The sequence below is a fragment of the Gymnoscopelus microlampas genome (assembly GCF_963454915.1).
Source record: "Gymnoscopelus microlampas genome assembly, chromosome: 12".
Taxonomy (NCBI): domain Eukaryota; kingdom Metazoa; phylum Chordata; class Actinopteri; order Myctophiformes; family Myctophidae; genus Gymnoscopelus; species Gymnoscopelus microlampas.
Genome location: NC_139949.1, coordinates 50,149,210 through 50,172,646, shown reverse-complemented (window position 1 = coordinate 50,172,646; position 23,437 = coordinate 50,149,210). Strand labels below are relative to the sequence as shown.

Below are 23,437 nucleotides of genomic sequence, written 5' to 3'. Positions count from 1 at the left end.
GCTTGTATATCTGCTATTTTTGAACAGCTTAAGTGTAAAATATGGATAAAGTAGTTACACGGATGTGTTGCCGATCTTAATGGGTCAAACCATTTCTACAACTCATGTCACATCAAAGTCTATCCCTATAGTAATCACTCTGTGCATCGGGGTAGTGGTCAGGGTTGCCAGATCTGCTTATTATAGAAAATAGGCGATCTACAAGCTCACAACGCGTCGCGTCGCGTTGTAAGCTTGTAGATCTGCTATTTTCAAATAGCTGATGTATATGTTAAAGTGCTCATGTGACCCATATTAGTCGCTTCTTTTGGGCTGGTTTTCCTAGACCTGGTTGCTTGTTTCTCTCACAGAATCTGGCAGCACTGGTGGTGGTGGTATATTTGGAAGAGTTGAGGGTATAATTGGTGGTGAGCTGCCAGGCAGGACATATAAGCATTCATGCGTGGTTGCAGACACATTAAGACATTAAGACCAGGAAACTCATCTGTCATTTTAGATTTTAATCACTTTAACCATTATTTTAAACTTTCCCTATTCAAAAACTGTGTGCAAATCTTTGAATGTATATTTATTCTTTTAAAGCAAACATTTGTAACTCAAATCTTTAATTCTGAGGGGTCCCTGGAACAACATATTTTGAGGTGGGGGTCTGCGGCCAAATACAAATCATTTTGGGGGTCCTTGGCATGGAAAAAGTTTGGGAACCACTGATATTATAGCAACATAAGTAAAAAAGAGGCGAAAAAAATAATAATTAAGGATTTAGAAGACATTTGTAGAATCCCCAGAAGCAAAGATTTGACTTAAAAAATATATATGTAATTAAAGATTTTCACGAATTATGTTTCAAAAATAGCAGATCTACAAGCTCGTAGCGCATTAGTGAGCAACACTGGTCCTCACTAATGCTCATGATAAAATGATACAATTTTTTCCCGACTCATAGGAGGGCTGTGGACACTTCAGAAACCTGCCTACCAGTTACATCATCATTGGGCACCCAAGGTACATATGTTGGAGAATTGGGCTTTTGTCTTTACCTTCTTCAAATATTATTATTCTTGACACCACTGGGTCTCCAGTTATTAAAGTCCTTATTCAATTGCTTCATTTCAGACCAGTGTGTGGAGTCCAGACTGCAGGTGAAGATGAACTCTCCAGACTCATCCAGGGATATTTCTGTTAAACAGGAGGAACCTGAAGACCACCCACACCTCAGTAAGTTTCATGTGCTCTTTCACTCCTGTGAAGGTGCACTCGACGTATGATGAGGTCACATACATGATGTAAAACACAACCAGCTGCATTGCCATCGTGGTAGCCTATGTTTTTCTGCCTCGGCGCTGATCCAATTTTAGTTCTGCAGTGTGCAGAGACAAAATTGGTCTGGTCGAACTCCTGGCAAACATAATGTACATACAGACAGACAGACAGACCATGTTCTATACCAGGGGTTCTCAACCAGTGGTCCGGGGACCACCAGTGGTCCTTGAGGGGGTTCCAGGTGGTCCCCAGCTAAATGATAGATATTTAGGAACCAAATGGACCCTTATCATAAGGGTCTTATGTGCCTGTAACTCAGAGAGGGTACAAATGGAAACAAATGGGGTCCATTTGGTTCCATTTGTACACTCTCTGAGTTAAATTAACATTGATTTATCAATATAAATTAGGGTCCTAGAGATAGAAATGCCATTAAATGGGGCTCTGAAGCCCTAATGCGTGTCAAACTGAGGGTCCTTGAAATGAAAATGGTTGAGAATCACTGCTAGAGTCGTAAAAATCTTCTCTTATGGGGGTCCCTGGTATATCTTTTCAAATGGGTGGTCCGCAGGCTAATAAGTGTCAATTTGGGGGTCCTTGACATGAAAAGGGTTGAAAACCACTGATCTATACTGCTTGGCCTACGGTCTAATTTACTCTCAAAGCAGAACTCTTCAAGTAATATTCAAGGAATCATGAATGGTTGGCAACTATGGCAAGTCATTGTTGAGGAATAAAACGCGACAGGGGGGTTTGACCCCGACACGAGGCGGAGCGTCTAATCACCCTGAAGAGGTTTATTTATAAACAATGACCTGCTCACTATTCATTATGCTGCTTATTACAAGCAATTACTTAATTGACACAAAACGTAATAAAATGATTTTGTTGATTTTAAAAATATGTATTTGCTTACGGTAAAAAAATATATACAGCCTAGTCCAGGGGTCTTCAACAGGGGGTCCGGGACCCCTAGGGGGTCCTCAGAGTTACTACAAGGGGGTCCGCCAAATCTTTGTGTGATATGATATATATTTTTTTACCTTAACCACTTGAACCCTAGCATCCCTTTTTCTGAGGAAAACGTTAGCCAAAAAATAGCAGATCGACGCCGCGAGGCATTGTGAGCTTGTCGATCTGCTATTTTTTGGCAAAGAGGTTTGGTGTAGAGCGAAAAAAGAGCAGACCAAGTAAACATTCAACCATTATGTGTAATAATGTTTTAATATTTATATTAATGTAATCATTCAAATTCGATATTTGCTGGAAACCATTACTCATTTGCTGGGTAAAGTAACTAAATGTATAAATTGCAATAGTTTTAATATATTTTCCTAAAATCTTACTAAAACCTTGAAGCCTGATTTTTCCAGAAACACCTGTAATAACCTGTAGTTAGTAACTGTGTGGTCGATCTAAGTAGGCGATGTGGCTAATTTTGTGGCTAAAGGATAAATGGACGAAGGAAAATTGTATTTACATTTTAGTGTTGAATATCATGTTTTCTGCTCCTAGACATCCTGCACGTGGTTGTGTGTAAAGAGGAGGATTCTCCTGAACAGGAGAGGAGCCCCAGTCTGCTCCAGGAGGAACCAGAGCCTCCTCACATTAAAGAGGAACAGGAGGAGATACTTCAAAGACCAGAAGAGGCTGATGGGTCAATGTTGACATTACTAGCAGTGAAAAGTGAAGATGATGATGAAGACATCTCTTCACACTGTTCTGAAATTGAAGTTAAACTTGAATCTGACACTGAAGTCACTGAAGACAGTGATGATTGGGAGGAGACCCGTGGAGGTTAGTCAGAGTAGAGAGAATGTTGTGGATCAGCGCAGCATTTCATTCATAATGTACGGTTGTTAATACTCACGGCCCCCTCGGTAGCAGTGCAGGTCCAAATCCAATTTCATGTTCAGTGCCATCACTGTTTCCAAGCCATATTGTAGTAGGCAGACAGTAGTTGACTAATAGGCCTATCAACAATGAAATGTAGATAAATCCACCTGCACATCCTTTAGTCTTTTGAGTTTAACTAATGTTGTAACTTGTGGCTTTTCCAACAATCGAAAACTAAAGTCACTGTTCTTGTTTAGGGAGTGTAGGCTAATCGCAGAGATCCAAGTCACATCGATCAATCACATTTATTCCTCAGTATCACATAAGCGTATTAACAAAGTGGCTGCGGTCAGAAAACTGTAACGCTTCCCCCTGTCTCACCATCCATCACTCTTATCAACTTTTAAGAACAGTCAGCTGGTGTCATTATTTTTCTAGCCTACTCAATGACAGCAGATGGAGGAGACCTCAAAACAATCAAATGACCAAGTAAATATACATTTCATATACCGGGTAATTAGATCAATAGAAAATGGAGAGAGAGAGAAAGTTTACAATTAATTGAGGTATTTAGAAACGGGAGCAAACTAAATCATATATTCAGCACCAGGTAGGCTATTATAGGCTACAGGTTTTGTTTAGCTCAGGGAGGAACAAATTATAGACAATGGAAAAGATGGAGGCTTTGCAAGTTGTATATCACCATTTTTAACTTCTTCCCACCTCTTCCCCCATCTCTCTTTCTCTCTCTCTCTCTGTTTCTGACTCAGGAGTGATGTCCCAGTCTTCCCAGACTCACGTCTTCTCTTGTTCTGAGTGTCCATACGCCTTCACGTCTCAGGTCTTCCTCCATAAACACATCAAGAGGAGCCACAACAAACGCCAGCTGACTTTCACAGGAAAGAAAGCCCACATCTGTAAACATTGTGACAAGAGTTTCAATCACTCAGCTGACCTGAATAGACATCATCGTATCCACACTGGGGAAAAACCTTTCCACTGTAAACATTGTGACAAGAGTTTCAATCAGTCAGCTGCCCTGAAGAGACACCAGCGTGTCCACACTGGAGAAAAACCTTTCCACTGTAAACAGTGTAACAAGAGTTTCAGTGTTTTAAGTCATCTAAAGGCACACCAACGTATCCACACAGGAGAAAAACCTTTCCACTGTAAATGTTGTGACAAGAGTTTCAATCAGTCAGCTGTCCTGAAGAGACACCAGCGTATCCACACTGAAGAAAAACCTTTCCACTGTAAACATTGTGACAAGAGTTTCAATCAGTCAGCTGACCTAAATAGACACCAGCGTATCCACACTGGAGAAAGACCTTTCCACTGTAAACATTGTAACAAGAGTTTCAATCAATCAGCTGTCCTGAAGAGACACCAGCGTATACACACTGGAGAAAAGAACTTTTCCACTGTAAACTAGACCTGCACGGTCAATCATATTTCAAGTACGATTTTCGATGCAGGCACTCAACGATCACTGAAATACAATTGTTTTTGTCACGGCACTCACTAGTGAAAATGTATTCAACTAACTTTCAGATGTTGTTTTCCTCCCAGTGTCGAGGAAGAAGGCTTAGGATATTTACTGTGATCTCGCCCTCTTGAAATATATACTTCGTTTCTGTTGTGTAAACAATAATAGCGATTCTCGCTGTAATTAGCACGGAGGTAGCGCACCTCAGGACCATGGCAACAGAGACTGTCTGCTCGCGCAGCTGCAGGCAATAGGAGACTTCTGTGATTGTTCCAGGCGGCAAGCATCCGGTTTGTAAATTGAAACCATATAGGAAGTGACAGTTTATATGAATGGCCGCTAGTTTAGCTATTTACCCCGTGATTTCCCCCCTGCTGGCTGCAGAAGCAATAACTCTATTCAAGGGAATGGGTTTTTGGCCGGACTCTACACTTGATTTCATTACCTTCATTACCCAGTTGCACTTTTACCTTAGCGCTAGGTATACTCTTGGTTGCTTGTTTTTGCAGAAAATGCACTTAAGACTTCTGGTGATTAGTAGTTTTCGTTCCCTACCTATGTTGAATGCACTTACTGTAAGTCGCTTTGGATAAAAGCGTCTGCTAAATGACTGTAATGTAATGTAATTACCTTAATACACATTGTGTATACACATGGGGCGGCAGTGGCTCAGGAGGTAGAGCGGCCGCTTGGGAACTGCAAGGTTTCCAGTTCGATCCCGGGCTCCCCCAGAGTTAGTGTCGAAATGTCCTTGAGCAAGACACAGAACATCTAGTCTGGGAGACGTCGCCTCAGAGCCTGGACAGCAGGGGCGTGGCCACTGCGTTCTGATTCAAATCAACAGCCAATGAAGAAAAGGGGGCGGGATCCACATGCAGTGGGTGTTGCATGTAAATAGGAGCGACGGGAAGCAATTTCTCCTTGAGAAAATGCGGCCGCCATTGTTGTGTACTGCTGTTTGTCTCTCGTCGGACTGTTTAGACGAGTTGCACAGCTCTCAGACCGGTAAGAGGCGTGTCCGCTCAGATTCTGAGCGTAAGCTACATCCCGCCCACAAATACCAGGGCTCTGGCCCAGAAGTTCCTCGCCCCTCCCGTTTGTATGCGAGAGCTGGCGAAAACTTCTGGGAACTCAGATTACAGAACCCCTAATTGCTCCCGATGAGCAGGTTGGTGCCTTGCATGGTTTCCTCCGCCATCGGTGTATGAATGTGTGTGAATGGGTGAATGTAATGCACATCATTGTAAAGCACTTTGGATAAAGGCGCTATATAAATGCATCATTTACCATTTACATTGTCATAAACACTTTATGCTTTCAGTCGCTAGTTTAAAGTCTTATTTTAATTAGCATGATATGCATAAATTATTGTCCCATTCATTTTTTTAAATTAATTAATGATAAAGTAGGGTATGTTTCCAAGGCTAGTACTGGTTCTACCGAGTGAAGATGCGGTTGCAGCCAATAGCAGTTTTCAGTTTCCGGAAGTTCATAGATGGCGGATTTGAATTTGCAGAAAAAGTGGCTTCAAAACGGTCTGTAGAAAGTAATGGGGCTCCTGTTGTCCAAATCTTTACACCCTTTTGTTAACCCTTTGTAATATAGTTAAAAATGTAGATTTAGCTACAGCATGCTATTATATTCATATATAGCCCAGTCTGGCCAAGGCTGTTCTGTCGCGCACGTTTTTCTAAAAAGCAGAATAACATTGCTAAAATAATCTGTTCAAAGAAAAACATCCTTGTCTTTCATTCACATAAATAAGCAATTAACCAATGTTGTAGCTATAATTCTCTAGTACTGTCATATGAAGAAAAAAAAATGCAATGATTACATTTTGAAAAGAAAGGTGTTTGTTGTATCCGGCCACACATGTAGGCTACTACACATTAAGGTGATGTTATTCATTTACATGGTAGAACAGTTTTTCTTTTCTGACTTCATATAAAGAATGTTTATGCTACAAAATAACTTACTACGTGCCAATGTGGTCTGAATATATCTGAATATATATGCATATATATAATTATTGATGTTCAATTATCTAGCCAGTCACACAAGCAATGCAACTAAATAGATCTCCCCTTGAAAAGGGTATTGGAGCAACCGAGTTTAGCGAACACAACTCAGACCCGTGTCTTTGATTGGTTACTAACAATGCAATACAAACATACTAATACTTCTGGGCCAATAGGTTATAAACCAAGGAAAGGAAACATAAACAACAACACCACAACAAATTACTGACATAAAATGTACACACAAAACTAAAACATATCAGAAACACATACATTAATCTTGTTAATCAGCAGAATCTGTTGACTTGTTACTGTCTTAGAGTGGTTTTCAACCAGTGGTCCGTGGACCACCAGTGTTCCTTGAGGGGGTTCCAGGGGGTCCCCAGTCAAATTAATAATTAGGAACCAAATGGACCCTTATATGTCTGTAACTCTGAGAGTGTACAAATGGAACCAAATGGACCCTAACGGGTCCATTTGTACACTCAGAGTTAAATGAACACTGATAATGATGCTACAGTGTAGATTGGGAACCCCAAGAAATCTAAATGGTTGAGTCCCTGGCATATCTTTTCAAATGGGGGTCCGTGGGCTAATATGTGTCCATTTGGGGGTCCTTGACGCGAAAAAGGTTGAAAACCACTGTCTTAGATGATGCAACTCAGTCTCCAGCACTGTTCTTTAACAGTGGCTACTGTCCTTATCTGATCTAATCAATCAACTCTCTCAACACTCTCATGTGACATGTACAAAGTCCCCTGGTTTCAACAGTGTAGTCACAGCTGTAGCTTCTTAGAATTGCATATGTTTGTGCTTATTACGGCTGAATATCGTGAAACATTCTGAAATAAGACACAGGAAGGCGCTAGAAGGCCACACGTGCAGGTAACATGCCAATACAAACGCCACCGTTACATCATAATAATGGATTATTCTACAATTGATATATTCTCATGATTTGAAAATAATATTGACACAATACTATTGTATCAGGTAACATGGTATGTTGGCACATGTTGTATCCTGCATTTCTATGAGACGTGATAAGACCTGTGCAGCATCAATGTGCACTGATGAAAGCTGTGATGGATGTAGGGCTGCAACTATCCATGACTTTATTAGCGATTATTCTAAAGATTAAAGTAGTGCAGGGGTCTTCAATAGGGGGTCCGGGACCCCTAGGGGGTCCTCAGAGTTACTACAGGGGGTCCGCCAAATCTTTGTGTGATATGATTTTTTTTTACCTTAACCATTTGAACCCTAGCATCCCTTTTCTGAGGTGAACTTTAGCCAAAAATAGCAGATCTACAAGCGCGAGGCGTTGTGAGCTTGTAGATCGGCAATTTTTTTGGAAAGAGGTGTAGGTGTAGAGGGAAAAAAGAGCAGACCAAGTAAACAAAAAAGGTTTAATCTGAAACACAATTTTATGCAATATGTACTGGGGGGTCCCTGCTTCATCTCTGTCTCATCTCTGTCTCAGCCAAGGGGTCCTTGGCCTGGTTGAAGACCCCTGAATTAGTGTACAGTATATGTGTGTGTGTGTGTGTGTGTGTGTGTGTGTGTGTGTGTGTGTGTGTGTGTGTGTGTGTGTGTGTGTGTGTGTGTGTGTGTGTGTGTGTGTGTGTATATATATATATATATATATATATATATATATATATATATATATATATATATATATATATTATATATATATATCTCGAATAGATTTATGACTTTAGCCCCATTTTACACACAACAGTGTCATGCAAGACTAATGAAAATAGCTGATCTACAAGCTCAAATTGTATCCGTAGTGTGCTGTGATCTTGTAGATCTGCTATTTTCAGTTTTTAAGTTTTTCTACTTCCTTGTAAGACTTTCAACTATAATGACATGCCCAAAAGAGGGATTCATTATTAGTCGATTACTTATCGATTGTCATTTGTAATCGATTAAAGCGATTAGTCTGATAATGATGAACTGCTTTACTCCTAGATGGATGTTCTCTTGTCTACAGGTCAATTACTGTATATAAACAATGGACAGTACCCGAGACCAACATTAGGAGGCAGCAATACACCAACTGGCGTCTAGACAAAGTGTTCGTCAGAAGAAGAACATACCCACAATGCAGTAGTGAAAACAACATGGTGTGTTGGTTGACTGACTGTTGTTGAGCTCCGTTCCGTCAGCAGAAATTGGACTTCCGGTTTTCGAGCTAGCAGAAATAAGGGTTCCGGTTGCCTTCAAAATAAGAGCGTACATTTTTTATGTTTTTTAAAAGACACAAATCTAATTTAAAAATACATTTATGATGTATGCCTTTTAAATGGCTCATACTAAAACACTTCTAAGTGGCAAGTTTAAAAAAGAAAGACACAATTGTATTTAAAAAATACATTTATGATGTACATTATGTCTTTTTAAATGGCTTATACTAGATCACTTCTAAGTGCCAGGTTGTTCCAGTTTGAAATTGGCTATTGACCCCCATTAAATGTGCACTTAGCACTGTTTTGCACTTTAACTGGATATTGATTTGTGTGTGTTACATATATGTATTGTTTTTGTATTGTTTGTCCATTGTTGTAATAATGATGACTCTAGGCCAGGTCACTCTTGGAAAATGATGATGATATAATATTGTTTATTGCAGAAGCAAATAAACAATGATAAAAGAGACCACAAAATATGCTACAAATAATAATAGTAGATAGTGCAAGCGAGATAAAAAAAAAAGAGAAGAATTTGGGGTTTATAAAGTTGATCTCACGTATTTAAAAACTAAAATACAATACAAATACAAAAGTAATCAGAAAAAAAATATTACAAATTTATATTATTTAACAACATATATACAACATGGAAACACAGCATAAAAAAAGATAGAGAAATATTAGTACATTTTTAGTGTGTGTGTGTGTGTGTGTGTGTGTGTGTGTGTGTGTGTGTGTGTGTGTGTGTGTGTGTGTGTGTGTGTGTGTGTGTGTGTACTTCTCCATAACTGAGCGCCCCTAAACTTGATAGAAAATGGATACAGACCAGTAGAGAATATTGGTGAACATTTGAGAGATAATTTGTAAAAAAAAAAAGAAAGTGGCAGGCCGCCCAGTGCGGCCTGACGTAAGAAAAGTGCCAATTTCAGACAATACTGGACACTGGACAGGAGACGGCTGTTGGCGCCAGCACTTTTGACATACGCACACGTTCAGGGAGACCCCCTCTACAACGCCACACTCTCCGCTAAGCCAGACAGGTGTATTTGGAAAAATGGCGGGCCGTCCAGTGAGGTCAGGGGTCAGAAAACAGCCATTTTTAGTGCATAGACTTCACAAATTGGGCGCTGGACACGAGACAGCTATTTGTGGCAGCACTTGTGACATACGCACGCGTTCAGGGAGACCCCCTCTACAACGCCACACTCTCCGCTAAGCCAGACAGGTGTATTTGGAAAAGTGGCGGGCCGTCCAGTGAGGTCAGGGGGCAGAAAACAGCCATTTTTAGTGCATAGACTTCACAAATTGGGCGCTGGACACGAGACAGCTATTTGTGGCGGCACTTGTGACATACGCACGCGTTCAGGGAGACCCCCTCTACGACGCCACACTCTCCGCTAAGCCAGACAGGTGTATTTGGAAAAGTGGCGGGCCGTCCAGTGAGGTCAGGGGTCAGAAAACAGCCATTTTTAGTGCATAGACTTCACAAATTGGGCGCTGGACACGAGACAGCTATTTGTGGCGGCACTTGTGACATACGCACGCGTTCAGGGAGACCCCCTCTACAACGCCACACTCTCCGCTAAGCCAGACAGGTGTATTTGGAAAAGTGGCGGGCCGTCCAGTGAGGTCAGGGGGCAGAAAACAGCCATTTTTAGTGCATAGACTTCACAAATTGGGCGCTGGACACGAGACAGCTATTTGTGGCAGCACTTGTGACATACGCACGCGTTCAGGGAGACCCCCTCTACAACGCCACACTCTCCGCTAAGCCAGACAGGTGTATTTGGAAAAGTGGCGGGCCGTCCAGTGAGGTCAGGGGGCAGAAAACAGCCATTTTTAGTGCATAGACTTCACAAATTGGGCGCTGGACACGAGACAGCTATTTGTGGCGGCACTTGTGACATACGCACGCGTTCAGGGAGACCCCCTCTACGACGCCACACTCTCCGCTAAGCCAGACAGGTGTATTTGGAAAAGTGGCGGGCCGTCCAGTGAGGTCAGGGGGCAGAAAACAGCCATTTTTAGTGCATAGACTTCACAAATTGGGCGCTGGACACGAGACAGCTATTTGTGGCGGCACTTGTGACATACGCACGCGTTCAGGGAGACCCCCTCTACAACGCCACACTCTCCGCTAAGCCAGACAGGTGTATTTGGAAAAATGGTGGGCCGTCCAGTGAGGTCAGGGGTCAGAAAACAGCCATTTTTAGTGCATAGACTTCACAAATTGGGCGCTGGACACGAGACAGCTATTTGTGGCGGCACTTGTGACATACGCACGCGTTCAGGGAGACCCCCTCTACAACGCCACACTCTCCGCTAAGCCAGACAGGTGTATTTGGAAAAGTGGCGGGCCGTCCAGTGAGGTCAGGGGTCAGAAAACAGCCATTTTTAGTGCATAGACTTCACAAATTGGGCGCTGGACACGAGACAGGAATTTGTGGCGGCACTTGTGACATACGCACGCGTTCAGGGAGACCCCCTCTACAACGCCACACTCTCCGCTAAGCCAGACAGGTGTATTTGGAAAAGTGGCGGGCCGTCCAGTGAGGTCAGGGGTCAGAAAACAGCCATTTTTAGTGCATAGACTTCACAAATTGGGCGCTGGACACGAGACAGGTATTTGTGGCGGCACTTGTGACATACGCACGCGTTCAGGGAGACCCCCTCTACAACGCCACACTCTCCGCTAAGCCAGACAGGTGTATTTGGAAAAGTGGCGGGCCGTCCAGTGAGGTCAGGGGTCAGAAAACAGCCATTTTTAGTGCATAGACTTCACAAATTGGGCGCTGGACACGAGACAGCTATTTGTGGCGGCACTTGTGACATACGCACGCGTTCAGGGAGACCCCCTCTACAACGCCACACTCTCCGCTAAGCCAGACAGGTGTATTTGGAAAAATGGCGGGGCCGTCCAGTGAGGTCAGGGGTCAGAAAACAGCCATTTTTAGTGCATAGACTTCACAAATTGGGCGCTGGACACGAGACAGCTATTTGTGGCGGCACTTGTGACATACGCACGCGTTCAGGGAGACCCCCTCTACAACGCCACACTCTCCGCTAAGCCAGACAGGTGTATTTGGAAAAGTGGCGGGCCGTCCAGTGAGGTCAGGGGGCAGAAAACAGCCATTTTTAGTGCATAGACTTCACAAATTGGGCGCTGGACACGAGACAGCTATTTGTGGCGGCACGTGTGACATACGCACGCGTTCAGGGAGACCCCCTCTACAACGCCACACTCTCCGCTAAGCCAGACAGGTGTATTTGGAAAAGTGGCGGGCCGTCCAGTGAGCTCAGGGGGCAGAAAACAGCCATTTTTAGTGCATAGACTTCACAAATTGGGCGCTGGACACGAGACAGCTATTTGCGGCGGCACGTGTGACATACGCACGCGTTCAGGGAGACCCCCTCTACAACGCCACACTCTCCGCTAAGCCAGACATGAGACAGCTATTTGCCGTGGCACTTACTATTACTTACTTACAATTATAACAATCTGTTCTTGCTTACAATTGGCCGCTGATCATTCAGGCTACAGTCACAATTTAACACAAAAAAATGTAGATTAATATCACAGACTGAGGTTACCTGTTGTTGTTTTTATTTCGTTTTAGTCATAGTCTTTTGAATAACATTTAATTTAGTTTTAGTCATATTTTATTCACCTTAAATGTTTGTTTTAGTGTAGTTTTAGTCGACTAAATATAATACGATTTTAGTCGACTAAATCTACAGTTGATTTTGTCGTCAAAAATGTATTTTGGCAGGCCTTGATGGCGTCGTAATGCTACATTTTACACTTGGTTGCATGCTGAAATTAGCCAATCTACTGCTGTGACTTCACCTATCAAATTAAATAAAATACCTTTTAAAAAGTTCTATTGATGTCACCTCCTTATGACTCCATAATAAATCAAACCTACTCATTGGCTTTTTGGAAGAGGATGCAAGTCCCAGGAAGTGCCACAGAATATCATCAGGAAGTTTTAAAGCATCTTCTGTGTATACAGTACTGTTGCGTTGACCAGTTATTGATAGATATGTGTGGATACTCCCACAAAACAGACATGGCTATGGACAAGCCTTGCTTCTATTTCAGTTTCCCAGTTTGACATCAGTATAAAATTTCAATACCATTATAAGGCACACACCAACATCTCGTTCTGTGTCTCTCTCCGTTCCTGAGATATGACTGATGTAACATTGACTGTGACTATGATTGTGACCTTGAGCCATTTTTATAGGGCAGCCTAGAGATCATTTCTACCAAGTTCCATGAAAATCTGAAACTCTCTTCTATCAGGTAATGGATGTGGAGCCATTTCAAAATGTGTGACATTTTCAAAGAGAACTCTGGAACTAATCTGAACAAGAATCAATAGGGATTTATTTGTCACTTACTCAATACAGGTACAAGCAGTGAAATGTTTGGGGCTGTTTCTACAGAGACTGTGCTAACACAACCAATATCTGTTTAGAATTATAGATAACAGAAATAAAATGAAAGTACAGATGGAATGGCATGTATGATAAACCTCTTAAAACATGTATGATAATCTGTAGCAGCAGTGGCAAATGTGCTGTTTTCTGACCCCTGACCTCACTGGACGGCCCGCCATTTTTCCAAATACACCTGTCTGGCTTAGAGGAGAGTGTGGCGTTGTAGAGGGGGTCTCCCTGAACGCGTGCGTATGTCACAAGTGCCGCCACAAATTCCTGTCTCGTGTCCAGCGCCCAATTTGTGAAGTCTATGCCCTAAAAATGGCTGTTTTCTGACCCCTGACCTCACTGGACGGCCCGCCATTTTTCCAAATACACCTGTCTGGCTTAGCGGAGAGTGTGGCGTTGTAGAGGGGGTCTCCCTGAACGCGTGCGTATGTCACAAGTGCCGCCACAAATTCCTGTCTCGTGTCCAGCGCCCAATTTGTGAAGTCTATGCCCTAAAAATGGCTGTTTTCTGACCCCTGACCTCACTGGACGGCCCGCCACTTTTCCGAATACACCTGTCTGGCTTAGCGGAGAGTGTGGCGTTGTAGAGGGGGTCTCCCTGAACGCGTGCGTATGTCACAAGTGCCGCCACAAATTCCTGTCTCGTGTCCAGCGCCCAATTTGTGAAGTCTATGCCCTAAAAATGGCTGTTTTCTGACCCCTGACCTCACTGGACGGCCCGCCACTTTTCCGAATACACCTGTCTGGCTTAGCGGAGAGTGTGGCGTTGTAGAGGGGGTCTCCCTGAACGCGTGCGTATGTCACAAGTGCCGCCACAAATTCCTGTCTCGTGTCCAGCGCCCAATTTGTGAAGTCTATGCACTAAAAATGGCTGTTTTCTGACCCCTGACCTCACTGGACGGCCCGCCACTTTTCCAAATACACCTGTCTGGCTTAGCGGAGAGTGTGGCGTTGTAGAGGGGGTCTCCCTGAACGTGTGCGTATGTCACAAGTGCCGCCACAAATACCTGTCTTGTGTCCAGCGCCCAATTTGTGAAGTCTATGCACTAAAAATGGCTGTTTTCTGACCCCTGACCTCACTGGACGGCCCGCCATTTTTCCAAATACACCTGTCTGGCTTAGCGGAGAGTGTGGCGTTGTAGAGGGGGTCTCCCTGAACGCGTGCGTATGTCACAAGTGCCGCCACAAATACCTGTCTTGTGTCCAGCGCCCAATTTGTGAAGTCTATGCACTAAAAATGGCTGTTTTCTGACCCCTGACCTCACTGGACGGCCCGCCACTTTTCCAAATACACCTGTCTGGCTTAGCGGAGAGTGTGGCGTTGTAGAGGGGGTCTCCCTGAACGCGTGCGTATGTCACAAGTGCCGCCACAAATTCCTGTCTTGTGTCCAGCACCCAATTTGTGAAGTCTATGCACTAAAAATGGCTGTTTTCTGACCCCTGACCTCACTGGACGGCCCGCCATTTTTCCAAATACACCTGTCTGGCTTAGAGGAGAGTGTGGCGTTGTAGAGGGGGTCTCCCTGAACGCGTGCGTATGTCACAAGTGCCGCCACAAATTCCTGTCTCGTGTCCAGCGCCCAATTTGTGAAGTCTATGCCCTAAAAATTGCTGTTTTCTGACCCCTGACCTCACTGGACGGCCCGCCATTTTTCCAAATACACCTGTCTGGCTTAGCGGAGAGTGTGGCGTTGTAGAGGGGGTCTCCCTGAACGCGTGCGTATGTCACAAGTGCCGCCACAAATTCCTGTCTCGTGTCCAGCGCCCAATTTGTGAAGTCTATGCCCTAAAAATGGCTGTTTTCTGACCCCTGACCTCACTGGACGGCCCGCCACTTTTCCGAATACACCTGTCTGGCTTAGCGGAGAGTGTGGCGTTGTAGAGGGGGTCTCCCTGAACGCGTGCGTATGTCACAAGTGCCGCCACAAATTCCTGTCTCGTGTCCAGCGCCCAATTTGTGAAGTCTATGCACTAAAAATGGCTGTTTTCTGACCCCTGACCTCACTGGACGGCCCGCCACTTTTCCAAATACACCTGTCTGGCTTAGCGGAGAGTGTGGCGTTGTAGAGGGGGTCTCCCTGAACGCGTGCGTATGTCACAAGTGCCGCCACAAATACCTGTCTCGTGTCCAGCGCCCAATTTGTGAAGTCTATGCACTAAAAATGGCTGTTTTCTGACCCCTGACCTCACTGGACGGCCCGCCACTTTTCCAAATACACCTGTCTGGCTTAGCGGAGAGTGTGGCGTTGTAGAGGGGGTCTCCCTGAACGCGTGCGTATGTCACAAGTGCCGCCACAAATTCCTGTCTCGTGTCCAGCGCCCAATTTGTGAAGTCTATGCACTAAAAATGGCTGTTTTCTGACCCCTGACCTCACTGGACGGCCCGCCACTTTTCCAAATACACCTGTCTGGCTTAGCGGAGAGTGTGGCGTTGTAGAGGGGGTCTCCCTGAACGCGTGCGTATGTCACAAGTGCCGCCACAAATTCCTGTCTCGTGTCCAGCGCCCAATTTGTGAAGTCTATGCACTAAAAATGGCTGTTTTCTGACCCCTGACCTCACTGGACGGCCCGCCACTTTTCCAAATACACCTGTCTGGCTTAGCGGAGAGTGTGGCGTTGTAGAGGGGGTCTCCCTGAACGCGTGCGTATGTCACAAGTGCCGCCACAAATTCCTGTCTCGTGTCCAGCGCCCAATTTGTGAAGTCTATGCACTCCAGTGAACAGCATTTATCCATTTAGATACATTTTTTATGTTATTAAAACAGTTAAACACTTTTTTTATTACAAATATACATAATATGTGTTTTCTAGCTTCGTTTAAATGCTTAATTTATAGTTTTAATGTGCAAATGAACCGTTTTTCAATGGTTTTCAATGGTTTCTTTTTACTCTAGAGGGTACTCTTATTCTGAAGAGATCGTCAACCGGAAGTCTTAGTTCTGCTCCGTTATTTCTGCTGACGGAACACAGCTCTGTTGTTGACACTTTAAAATACCATAGATTTATATAAAAGTAAAATACAAAGACAAGTAAAACGTGTCGTTTCTATACAGTGTCGTCGTTAAGCAGCAGGAGGACGTTTATTAGCAGCTCAACCACTGAAACACAGCAGGTAAAGATCAACTCATTATGTTGTGTTTCATCTATTTATCTTCATTTTACTCATTATTTTGAAACATGAATCTAGTTACTCTTTAGCTGGTTTAGCTGCTATAAATGTGATCATAAACACAACCACCAGCTCCATAGCTGCAGCGAAACATTTATAGGCTATACATAGTTTTGTTGTTGATGTCACTCACTGTAATATTTAAAGCAATTCTTGTTAAATCAATGTTTTATAGTGGTTTTCAACCCTTTTCATGTCAAGGACCCCCAAATTGACACTTATTAGCCTGCGGACCACCCATTTGAAAAGATATGCCAGGGACCCCCATAAGAGAAGATTTTTACGGCTAGCAGTGATTCTCAAACATTTTCATTTCAAGGACCCCCAGTTTGACATGCATTAGGGCTGCGGACCCCCATTTAATGGCATTTCCAAGTCTGGGACCCTCATTTATATTGTAAAACTCAGAGAGGGTACAAATGGAACCAAATGGACCCGTTAGGGTCCATTTGGTTCCATTTGTACTCTCTCTGATTTACAGGCACATAAGACCCTTATGATAAGGGTCCATTTGGTTCCTAAATATCTATCATTTAGCTGGGGACCCCCTGGAACCCCCTCAATGACCACTGGTGGTCCCTGGACCACTGGTTGAGAACCCCTGTTTTATAGCATTACAGAGATAGGGTTAATCTACATATTAGCAGTGAGGTGCAAACGTAGCTTGTAAATGAGCAGGATTTGTACTCTGGACATAATAATGTTCATTTGATGGTCAAGTGAATTAGATCCATGTCTTCATGCAGCAGCTGTTGAATCCTTATCACTACAGCAGGGGTCTTCAACGTTTTCAGGCCAAGGACCCCCTAGCTGAGAGAAAGATGAAGCAGGGACCCCCTCTATATTGTATAAAATTGTGTTTCAGATTTAACTTTTTTTGTTTACTTGGTCTGCTCTTTTTTTTTCCTCTACACCAAACACCTCTTTGCCAAAAAATAGTAGATCTACAAGCTCACAACGCCTCGCAGCGCGAGGCGTTGTGAGCTTGCAGATCGGCTATTTTTTGGCTAAAGTTCTCCTCAGAAAAGGCATGCTAGGGTTCAAGTGGTTAAGGTAAAAAAAATCATATCACACAGAAGATTTGGCGGACCCCCTGTAGTAACTCTGAGGACCCCCTAGGGGTCCCGGACCCCCTGTTGAAGACCCCTGCACTACAGCATTTGTCATGCTGTTGTGCAATGGTTCTCAACCTTTTCAGGCTGCGACCCCCAAAAATAATCCTTTTTGAACAGGGGACCCCCCACTTTGACAAGCACTTGGGAGAGATTTTGATGCAGATGTGTAATCTTATCAATCCCATAATCTTTGCACCCAATGTACATACAATATTTTGGGGAGGATTGGGCTTTAACCATTTTGCCTTACTTTCCTCAAATATTATAAATATTGTTATTCTTGACACCACTAGATCTCCAGTTATTAAAGTCCTTATTCAATTCCTTCATTTCAGACCAGTGTGTGGAGTCCAGACTGCAGGTGAAGATGAACTCTCCAGACTCAGCCAGGGACATTTCTATTAAACAGGAGGAACCTGAAGACCATCCACACCTCAGTAAGTTTCATGTGCTCTCTCTTTATGTTTTTGAGCGGTTCAACCGCTCCTATAAGAGGGTTTAGGACCATCCGTGGTGAATGTTTTTCTTTCTGTCGTGAAAATGTGTCTTTCGCTGTGACGCCATGCTGTGGAAAACACGCCCATAGGCTAAAAAGAAATCACACTCAGCACGATGTGCTGTGATTGGCTAGCGAGACACATGATGAAATTAACTTCAAACTTCGCAGACGCGCTGTGATTGGCTAGCGAGACGCATGATGAAATTAATAATAATGTAAAAATGTAAGCACGTCACTTCGCAGAACGTGCTGTGATTGGCTACCGAGATGCATGATGAAATTAATAACTCATAAATATCACCGCTCACTTCACACTGGGTGTGATTTTATTTTATGTTGTAGAACTGTGACAATATCTCATTTTCACTATACAATAACCAAGCAAACAAGCAAAACATGTCATGATAATATGATAGTATAGCTACCTTAAATATCTGTGCGCAAATGCAAAAGGAAAACGGCACCATATAACTATACATTTTGTGAGGGTATGTACACTATGTCCTCTCAAAAGTAGACAAAATCACAGCTCAAGTCACTAAGAAGGTAGTCTCGCGTAGCCAGACAACTATTCCACAATCTCTGAATGCTATATGTATATAGAGTCTGGAACTACAATTCCCAAAATCCGAGAGAGGAAACTGGCACTTCCGTTCACGAAAATATATTTTAAAATATCTTTACACTTTACTTTTTAATTTCCATTTCTGCTAAGCAGCAAGCTATGTATACTTAGATGATTTGTATTTATTTTAGGATAAATTTGCACGACTGTAAAGACGAAACGGAAGTGGGGAGGAGGCTTCATATCCGGTTTATATTCTTATCATGATCAGAGCTTCCGAGTCCCAGACTGTATGACCGGAAACATTTGAAAATTTTAGGAGGCAACAGTCTGGTAACGCAAGACTACTAAGAAGGGCATGACATCATGAAACTGAAGCACCTCCGGCTATGAAAGCCTGAAATACCTGGTGAAAGTTGGGTCGTAGTTGAAAGTATGAATGTAAATAGATTTTTATGGTGTGGCTCTGTAGGCGGAGAGACGTCTAGAAAAGGGTGTGTGAGTGTGATCTGTGTGAGATGAAAACAGATATTTGACAGGCTGTTTCTCAGCTTCTTGATTTAAGGTTTAACTACTTGAACCCTAGCATCCCTATTCTGGGGGTGAACATTCGCTGAAAATAGCCGATCTTCAAGCTCACAATGTGTCACGAACTTGCGACGGGTTGTGAGCTTTTGTTCGGGGAAGAGATTTGGTGTAGAGGGGGAAAAAGAGAAGACCAAGGACAGAGGCGACCCTACTCAACTAATTATTAGTTCGCTAAGTGTTGGTGACAGGTATAGGCAAGGGATAATGAATGATTAGCAGGTCATTGTTGAGAAATAAACCCCAACAGGGGGGTTGAGATGAGATATACTTTATTAACCCTTTAAGACCTGAGGCGATTCTTAAAAATGTTTTCTAAATCCAACAGTTTAAAAAATAAAAAAAAGTTTTTCAATATTAAAAAAAATAAATAGCAGATCTACAAGCTCATAGCGCGGCACTCGGTGCAGCGCTATGAGCTTGTATATCTGCTATTTTTGAATAGCCAAAGAAATCTAAAATGACACAGACGCGTTCCTGGTCTTAATGGGTTAATCCCCGAAGGGAAATTGAGACATACTTTAGGGGTGTAATCACCCTGAAGGCGCTTATTTCTAAACAATGACCTTCTCACCATTCAATCTGCTGCTTTTACATGGTTACTTAATAAAGCCAGTAATAAAATGCTATGATTGATTTAAAAAAAGATGTATTTCCAAACATAAACAAACATACAGCCTAGTCCATTCGATTATGCCAGTTGCATCCAGCGCAACCGGTCAGCTCGCAAAACTCCTTTAGGAAGTGTTGATCAAATATTAATAAATAGTGCATTGCCTACATCCCGCCTCAAATGTTTAGCTGTAAAATGACATTGTGCGTTTGTTTACATACCTGCTTGCCTTGTTGAATGCCAACCAAAAATGATTGATTGATTGATTGATTTGATTCAGGTGTGTTGACTCTGTCTGTTATTGACAGCAACGGTCATTATTGAAAGATGACAGACCCCTGAAGTCAGTGATTAACCAATCAGAATCAAGCATTCAGCCAAGCCGTGTAATCATGTTTTAACATGATGTAAGAATTTAATGATTCAAATTTAACACTTGCTGTAAACCATTATTAATTTTCTGGGCAAAGTGACAAAAAATATGATATATATATTTTTTTTTTTAATATGTATTTTCCTAAAATCTAGCTAAAGCCTTGAAGCGTGATTTTTTAGAACTTGAGTTTCCAGAACATCTGCAATTAACTGTAGTTAGTACCTGTTAGGCCAATCTAAGTAGGTGATATCGCTCATTTTGTTTATGGAATGTGCACGATGGAAAAATAGATTTACCTGTTGACATGTTATTTTTTTCTGCTCCTAGACATCCTGCACATGGTTGTGTGTAAAGAGGAGGTTTCTCCTGCACAGGAGAGGAGCCCCAGTCTGCTCCGGGAGGAACAGGAGGAGCTACTTCAAACACCAGAGGAGCCTGATGGGTCAATGTTGACATTAGTAACAGTGAAAAGTGAAGATGATGATGAAGACATCTCTTCACACTGTTCTGAAATTGAAGTTGAACTTGAATCTGACACTGAAGTCACTGAAGACAGTGATGATCTGGAGGAGACTAGTGGAGGTTAGTCACCTTTAAACACAAGGACAGGGACGTGTGGGGTAAACTGCGAGTTGGCATGACGACTAAATTGTGGAATAAAAGAGAAAGATGACAAATAAAATATCAGAAATATTAACAAGGTCGGGCTCCGAAACAAGGAGCTGGATAAGATGGAGGCTTTTCAAGTTGTATCCATACTCACAATCATTTTTAACCTGACGTCCCCTTTCTCCCCTCATCTCTCTCTCTGTCTGTTGCTCTCTCTCTCTCAGGAGTGATCTCCCAGTCTTCCCAGGCTCAGGTCTTCTCTTGTTCCGAGTGTCCATACGCCTTCACATCTCACGTCTTACTCTGTAAACACATCAAGAGGAGCCACAACGACCTCTACTGCCAAATGCTGAGGAATGGACTGATAACCTCAGCAGCCTGTCAGCAAATCAACAACTCTGCAATCAACCAGGAACAAAGAGACGCTGACCAACCAAGACCTTACAGTCATCCTCACTTTAACGGCAAACATTGTTACAAGCGTATCCACACTAGAGAAGAACCTTTCCAGTGTAAACATTGTGATATGAGTTTCATTAAGTCAAGTCATCTGAAGTCACACGAGCATATCCACACTGGAGAAAAACCTTTCCACTGTAAACATTGTGACAAGAGTTTCAGTCAGTCAGGTTCCCTGAAGACTCACCAGCATGTTCACACTGGAGAAAAACCTTTCAAATGTAAACGTTGTGACAAGAGTTTCAGTCAGTCAAGTTCCCTGAAGACACACCAGAGTCTCCACACTGGAGAAAAACCTTTCCACTGTAGACATTGTGACAAGAGTTTCAGACAGTTAGGTTCCTTGAAGACACACCAGCGTATCCACACTGGAGAGAAACCTTTCCACTGTCAACATTGTGACATGGGTTTCAGACGATTAAGTAGCCTGAAGCTGCACCAGCATATCCACACTGGAGAAAAACCTTACCAATGTGACCAATGTACCCAGAGTTTCATAGCATCAAGTCATCTAAAGGAACACCAGCGTATCCACTCTGGAGAAAAACCTTTCCACTGTAAACATTGTGACAAGAGATTCAATAGTTCTGGTCATCTGAAGAAACACCAGCGTGTCCACACTGGAGAAAAACCTTTCCACTGTAAACTTTGTGACAAGAGTTTCAGTCAGGCAAGTTCCCTGAAGACACACCAGCATGTACACGCTGGAGAAAAACTTTACTCCTGTGAACACTGTGACAAGAGTTTCAGTCATCCGGGTTCCCTGAAGAGACACCTGCACATCCACACCTGAGAGAAACCTTCCCAATGTAAACATTTTGACATGGGTTTAAGTAGCCTGAAGACACACCAGAAAAACATTTCCACTGTAAACAGTGTAACAAGAGTTTCAGTCAGTGAGCTGAATACCAGCCTGTGTAAATATTATGGATATAAATAATGTTCCTGTCAACAGAGGCCTCCATTAGGATTCGTTTTTGGAGATTTACCCCTGCTATTATGTTTTTTCTTCTGTGTTATAATTGCTTGTTAACCCTTTGTAGTATACTTACAAATAGTAGAATTATGCTTACTACTCCATACCCGTCCGGTGATATGAGCACCCAAAGTATGTGCAGTTTGGGTTATGCGCTGTGCACAGACAGTAGGCCTATATCAGGGATGGAAAGTGACTTTGTACTTGGCACCTGCAACAGTTCCAACCATAGACTGTATAAAAGAGATGGACAAAGCCACTCCTCTGCTTTCTACAGACCGAAACTGAAGACTATTGTTTGGCTGTGTGCAATCCGCCATCTTTAATAGATACAATCGAGCACGTCGGCGATCAAACGCTATTGCTTGAGACCAGACATGTGACCAAAGCGGGGGCGGGTCAACCAGACATGTGACCAGGGAACCGGAAAACAATCCCCAAAGAATGCTATTGTTTGGGTAGGTTGTCAATCAAGAGCGGGGGCGGGGAATGAATGCTATTGGTTGTGTAGGTTGTCAATCAAATCATTCCGCCCCTCCTGGAGCATAGCCTACTTTATCGTCAATTTTAGAATAAATGGGACCATAATTTAGCAAAACGTATATCATGATGATTGAAAGGAGACTTTAAACTAGCGACTGGAAGCATATAGTATTTATGATAATTTTTATTAAGGTAAGAAAATCTAGTCTAAAGTTCGTCAAAAACCCATCCGCTTACAATGAGAGAATATTCTTTCTGACACCTGCAGGCCACCTACAGGCCATTCATATGAACTGTCTCTTCCGTATTGGCCTCATTGTAAATATGTCAGGCTGGCCCCTTGGTTCCAACACACACGCACGTGTCCCGTTGCTGTGTCGTGGACCCACAGCGAACACACACACACACACACACCTGCTCAGAAACAGTTCCAACACACACACACACACACACCCTGTCGCGAACCCACAGAGAAGACACACACACACACATGGCCGGACCCGTCGCACCTGGATAAGAACATTGTGCGTGTGAATCTGCATGCTTGTGGCATGAAGATGATATCCAAAGCGCCCTCCCTCTCATGAAACGCAGTGTGTGTGGACACGGGCCTTAAATGAAAGTCCTTTATAAGTTTGCAGGGTTCTCTGTGTAACAGTGCCTGTGCACAGTTTGCTGTTTGCTCATTGGGGGCGCTATAACCATGGCGACGGCTGTAAGCATGGCAACGATAGC

General features: G+C 43.2%; 3 protein-coding genes across 3 annotated transcripts in view; all 3 read left to right on the top strand.

Moving 5' to 3' along the window:
* LOC311056750 (uncharacterized protein) overlaps positions 1 to 4,832 on the top strand; it is a gene marked incomplete at its 5' end in the record, with an annotated part of 48,018 nt that extends 43,186 nt beyond the window's left edge. The window contains one exon of the mRNA XM_084073556.1: positions 3,870 to 4,832. Coding sequence (XP_083929682.1) covers positions 3,870 to 4,531 — 662 coding nt within the window. The 3' untranslated portion in view covers positions 4,532 to 4,832. The remainder of the gene's footprint in view (positions 1 to 3,869) is intronic.
* LOC311057417 (uncharacterized protein) overlaps positions 1 to 23,437 on the top strand; it is a gene marked incomplete at its 3' end in the record, with an annotated part of 440,186 nt that overhangs the window by 387,028 nt on the left and 29,721 nt on the right. The window lies entirely within an intron of this gene.
* Positions 17,879 to 22,150, top strand: LOC311057877 (uncharacterized protein). Its single transcript, XM_084075007.1, has 3 exons — positions 17,879 to 17,974; positions 20,503 to 20,757; positions 21,009 to 22,150. Exons 1-3 carry the CDS (start codon positions 17,905 to 17,907, stop codon positions 22,034 to 22,036), a joined length of 1,353 nt encoding a protein of 450 aa, XP_083931133.1. The 5' UTR covers positions 17,879 to 17,904; the 3' UTR covers positions 22,037 to 22,150.

Excerpts from the sequence above, each read along its gene's own strand:
- LOC311057877 (XM_084075007.1), top strand. The coding sequence starts at position 17,905 with ATGAACTCTCCAGACTCAGCCAGGGACATTTCTATTAAACAGGAGGAA. Across the intron at positions 17,975-20,502 it reads TGAAGACCATCCACACCTCA|ACATCCTGCACATGGTTGTG; the intron begins GTAAGTTTCATG and ends TTCTGCTCCTAG. Across the intron at positions 20,758-21,008 it reads TCTGGAGGAGACTAGTGGAG|GAGTGATCTCCCAGTCTTCC; the intron begins GTTAGTCACCTT and ends TCTCTCTCTCAG.